This window comes from Apis dorsata, unplaced genomic scaffold (assembly GCF_000469605.1).
Source record: "Apis dorsata unplaced genomic scaffold, Apis dorsata 1.3 scaffold_943, whole genome shotgun sequence".
Classification (NCBI taxonomy): Eukaryota; Metazoa; Arthropoda; class Insecta; order Hymenoptera; family Apidae; genus Apis; species Apis dorsata.
In genome coordinates, this window is record NW_006264053.1 from 143,506 (window position 1) to 148,792 (window position 5,287).

General features: G+C 19.8%; 1 protein-coding gene across 3 annotated transcripts in view; it reads right to left on the bottom strand.

Moving 5' to 3' along the window:
• Positions 1 to 5,287, bottom strand: part of LOC102671005 (hepatocyte nuclear factor 4-gamma-like) — a 108,987-nt gene that overhangs the window by 21,291 nt on the left and 82,409 nt on the right. For all 3 annotated transcript variants that reach the window (XM_006623766.2, XM_006623767.2, XM_006623768.2), the window contains exon 2: positions 4,613 to 4,814. In XM_006623766.2, the coding sequence (XP_006623829.1) occupies positions 4,613 to 4,814 (202 nt within the window). The remainder of the gene's footprint in view (positions 1 to 4,612; positions 4,815 to 5,287) is intronic.

Genomic DNA, 5,287 nt, shown 5'->3' on the forward strand with positions numbered 1-5,287 from the left:
CTAAAAAATTTTGACAAAAAAGAATTTACGCAACAAATTTATAGTAAATATATATTTTTTGTCTTAATACATTTTAGTATTTTTTTTTAATTAATTAGTATATTTTGCAAAAAATTATTGATCCTTAAAATTTATAAAATTCATAAAATGTTTAGTCAAATAAAAAATTTTAACAGATTATATAAATGAAAATTTACTTTGATTGAGATAAGAAGGATTAGGATATAACTTTTTTAAATTTCATTCGAATTTTCTAGTTGTTTATTTAATAATAATTGCAATATGAAATCTAATATTATCATAACGGAATCACTATTAACCCTATATTGTATGAATTTTTATGAGTTAAAGAAAATATATATGGCTGGTTATTTTACTTAAAAATGAATGTGGTCATGAAATAAATAATAAAATTTTATTAGAAAATGTTATTTATTGCATTTTATAAGTGTTCCTGTATGAGAACTTTATACATATGCATATTTTTCTATAAAATATTAACGAATGTATCCTTGTACTTATTTTGGATCAATGTGAGAACACATGAAATTTATGTCAATTGAGAATGGAATAATAAAAGGTTAATATCGTTTGAGAGTCCTATTCGCGAGATTTATAATACTATATTAATAAATACTATATTACATACTATATTCGGAGAAATTTTATAAAAAAAACTCTTTTTAATAAAGAAAGATATTATCTGAGAAAACTGTCTTTGAGAATTTGCCGATACTTGTATATTTTGACGTATATATTTATGATTATATATTTCAGATTAGCTGAATCGATCCTAATAGTAACATATTCCAGACGCGATTGATTCAAATACAAATAACATTGTTCTGATTCGAGAAACTATAAGAGAGATGCGCCGATCGGTTCCTGTTTATCGTGAGATCTTTATATACAGATCACTATCCAAGCGAGAAATTTCCTTGAATTTGGTATTGCGAATCGGATATCTGCAGCAATATTATTGATGTGCTCTATTGAGAAAATATACCCTCCCAATTGAATTAAAAAGGCATTTTTCTGAGGGCACGGATGTCACTTATTAAGAAGATTTCATTGTGAACACATCGTAGTTTCACCATCAATAATCACATTAGTTTTATTCTAACACCTCATCGTACTCTGATCGTGGGACACGATTATCTGTGACTTTGAGAGACCTTGCTTTCTGATAGACATGCGCTCCGCACGTATAACTACAGTCTATTCATCTTTAAGAAGTATACCACTTGTTACGGCATCTGTCAAAGAGCATTCGACAAGCGTCCAATTATTAGTTTATATCCACCAAAACTAATACAATACTATAATATTATTATTGCGGAGGCAAATAAATATTATTCATTGATTCATAACATTTTTTAAATTATTATTAAAGTACAATATCTGTATTTATGTGAAATTAATTTTTATTTAATTTTAAAATTTATTTTTTAATCATTACAAGAAACAATACTAGATAGATAATATAAAAAACAAGATTTTTGTATTTAAATACAGTCAGTTATAGAAATTTTCATGACAATATCTTATTTAAGTTTGATTAATAAATTGTACTATCAAAATAATAATTTTGTTTATGTATATAACATTCTGTTTTATATATATAAAATACTATGATAAATAATGAATTATATATGGAATAATATGTTTATCATTAGAATATCACTTTGAGATAATAAACCAATCTTTAAAATTTTAATATTATTTTCGTTTTTTAAAAATATAACTTCATAATGATATAAAATAAAATCAAATTTTAATGCTTTCTATTGTAAAAGATATTTTCAAAACTACATACGAAAATAAAATACAAAATGAAGAAAATAAATTAGAATTCGAAGATTAATATCATTGAATTTAAATAGATTTCCAAAAATAAATTACTTTGTATATAATATACATTCTATATATACAGATTTTCAAATTTTAAATATTATCATCATATTTCTCAGATTTTTTAAGATAAATTTCTTTTGTAAGTTAATGTATGAAGATTTTTTTTTTGTATATAATATCTTTCGTGTTTTATCCATGATCTAATTACATGAAAATTAAATTAAATTAATTTGCAGATAGTTAATACACATCAATTTATATAATTATTTATCATAAATATTTCATTTTTTATCATGTTGAATTTGTAAATGACCAAAGAAATGTAGTTACAAAGATGATTTTAAGTTATTTTTATCATTATTGTTATTATTAATATGATGAACATAACAATTCTGATAAATATAAGAGTTATCAAAAAATATTAATATTATTATTATCGTTCGTAATAATTTAATTTTTGATAATTCGAAATTATAATGTATAAATAGATATATATATATATATATACAGAACAACAAAACAGAACAGTCATATTCTTCTTTGTTTTTTGAATAAATATGATATCGCTTAGTATAAGTAATTTAATTTTTTAATTATAAGTAAATTAGTATCATGTAAATAATTATAAATAAATTAAGGGACTATAAAAAAATCTATAAATAAAGAAATATTATAGGAAATCAAGTATTTATCAGATGCAACAATATTGTTTTATTATTAAAAAAGAAATACAATTTAATCGATAAAAATTAAATTTTAATATTACATCTATTTATTGAATTTCTATTTATTATTAACGATTTTTATTATTAAAATATGTTATCGATAAAAAATGTTATCAATTAGTAATAAAAATTTATCAGTCATCACTTCAAATAAAAGATAGAGCTTTTAAGCTTTTAAGCTTTTAATGATAAATTAAAATATTATTAGTTATTATTAGTTATTTAATATTTAATATTTAAACATAGAAAAATGATATTTCAAATATGTGACAAATGTGAAATAATTAAGAACTAATTTATTATTTATTAGATAAAAATTAGATTTTTAAAAATAATTATATTTTTTTTTATTCTATTTAATTTCTATTTTTATTCTATTTAACAACATTTAAAAATAATCATAACATCCTTGTATATATATTTTTAGTGTATAAAAAATATATTCAGGTAAAATTTTATTTTTAGAAAAAAAAATCATATCGGTATTTATTGTATCTTTAATAATATCGATTAATCAATCTTGAATATATTCATAATACTCAATTTTTCTACTGAAAGATAGAAATTTATGAACTATTAGAACTTATGTGGAAAAAAAGTAGTAATGTATATTAATTGTTATTATTTTTTATCAATACTAATACTATATTATATTACATAGCTATATTATATAATTATATTAGAGCTTTAATAATTTTTTTAATAATTAATTTCTTCTTATTAATATTTGAATCAAGTTTCTTTTTCAATTATATATTTAAAGAAAGAATATGAATAATTAGAATTTAAAAGCAAATGATCTTTTTTAGAATTTTTTTTTTGAATTAAATTTGATATTATATGTAGACTAGACATAGATATTTTTTTATATAACTTTTATTATATTTCTTTTGTTGTATTATATTTGTTTTGTTTTTAAATATTAATAATAGGATTAGAATCTTGATATGGTATATAATATGATTTTTTAAAAAAGATTTTTGATGAAATGAAATATTTTAATTCATATGTAATTACGAAATATATTTTGAATAGTTGGATTAAAATATGTACTTTTGTTATGTTTTATTTATATTATACATACAGAATCCGAAAATGTTGAAAACATCGATAGAATCGGATCAAATTGGAAAACATCTTAGAATTCGATAATTTCAGAATTTTCAAGAATTATACAATTATAAAGAATAAAATATAAATAATAATCAAATATATGATATAATTATTATAAAATGAATATTTTTAAAAAAAATTTTTTTTTCACTTTTCAAAAAGTGAAATCTTTTTAAAATAAAAACTAATTTCAATTGTTCTCTCTTGATCCGATATTTTCAAATTCTTGCATATTTGCTTGCATAGTAGTTAATAACTTACATGATCAAAGAATATTTCTATTTTTGAAACCAGGCTTTAGAATGTTTGCATTTAAGAGATTTGAGGACAAGTGATGAACTCATTTACATATACATTTACATATACATATGTTTATCTTATTATATATATTTGATAAGTATCTATCTTGTTTAATAGTTTAAAAATGTCATAAAGATTTTATACATAAAATGTAAAATATTCATAAATTCATAAAACATCTTAGAATTAAAATATATGATTAATAGTAAAATATATATGTAATTATTAGATGATATAAGTGGGAATTAATGCATGCCGTTATACTTTATTGATATTGATACTATGATTATAAATTATTATATATTTTGTTTATAATTTTATAGTAAAATTTAATTATTTTATTTTAATTATTTATTTTAATTTCAACAATTATTGAATAAACACTGCAATTCTAGATTGAATCAATGTCACATGTGAAAAAAATTATAGTTAATTATATCAAATATAATATCAAAATATATTTCATTTTATATTTATATATATATTTTTTTGTATTTATACTAATTTTGTACTTTGTCTGCGATATCATAAAATATCATTCAATATGATATAAAGAGATATCTAAATTCAGAATTCTTAATAGTCTAATCTAAAAGAAAAATAAAAGAAGTTCTACTAACCTGCAAGTGTATTCGTGTTTCTTTCTAACTGATCGTCGAAAAAAACCCTTACAACCGTCGCAAGAAGCAGCACCATAATGTTTACCAGTTGCGCGATCACCACAGATAGCACAATGTTGTGAAAGTACGCCACCTACTCCCGATCCTGATAAAGTAAGAACTGAGCCTCCAGCTGCGCCTGCACCCATGCTCAGATCAGCATCTAGAAAAAAATGAATTTGTATTTATAATATATAATATATATATAAATTTAATTATTTTATTTTAATATAACATAATGTAGTATTTCTTTATTTATTTATATTTATGTATATTTACTCAATATGTAGAAAATAAAATTATAATATGTTTGAATATTTTTGTGACCATTATTTAAAATGCAATAATTTTGTAATAAAATACATAAATAAATACATAAAAATAAAAAGTACATATATTGTGATCTAAATCAAAAATAGGCAACAAAGTTGAAATTAATAAATATTAAATTTCATTGATGCAATAAAGAAAAATTTTGAAAAATTAAATATAAGTTTTAATAATAATTTATATATTCCCATTAGAGTTTGTTAATCTTTATTTTTTATAATGACGGTAAAATATTAAGTATATTTATGTTTCAGTATATTTCCTTTTTTATTAATAGCAATAAATTTAAAAGAAAATATTTTATAT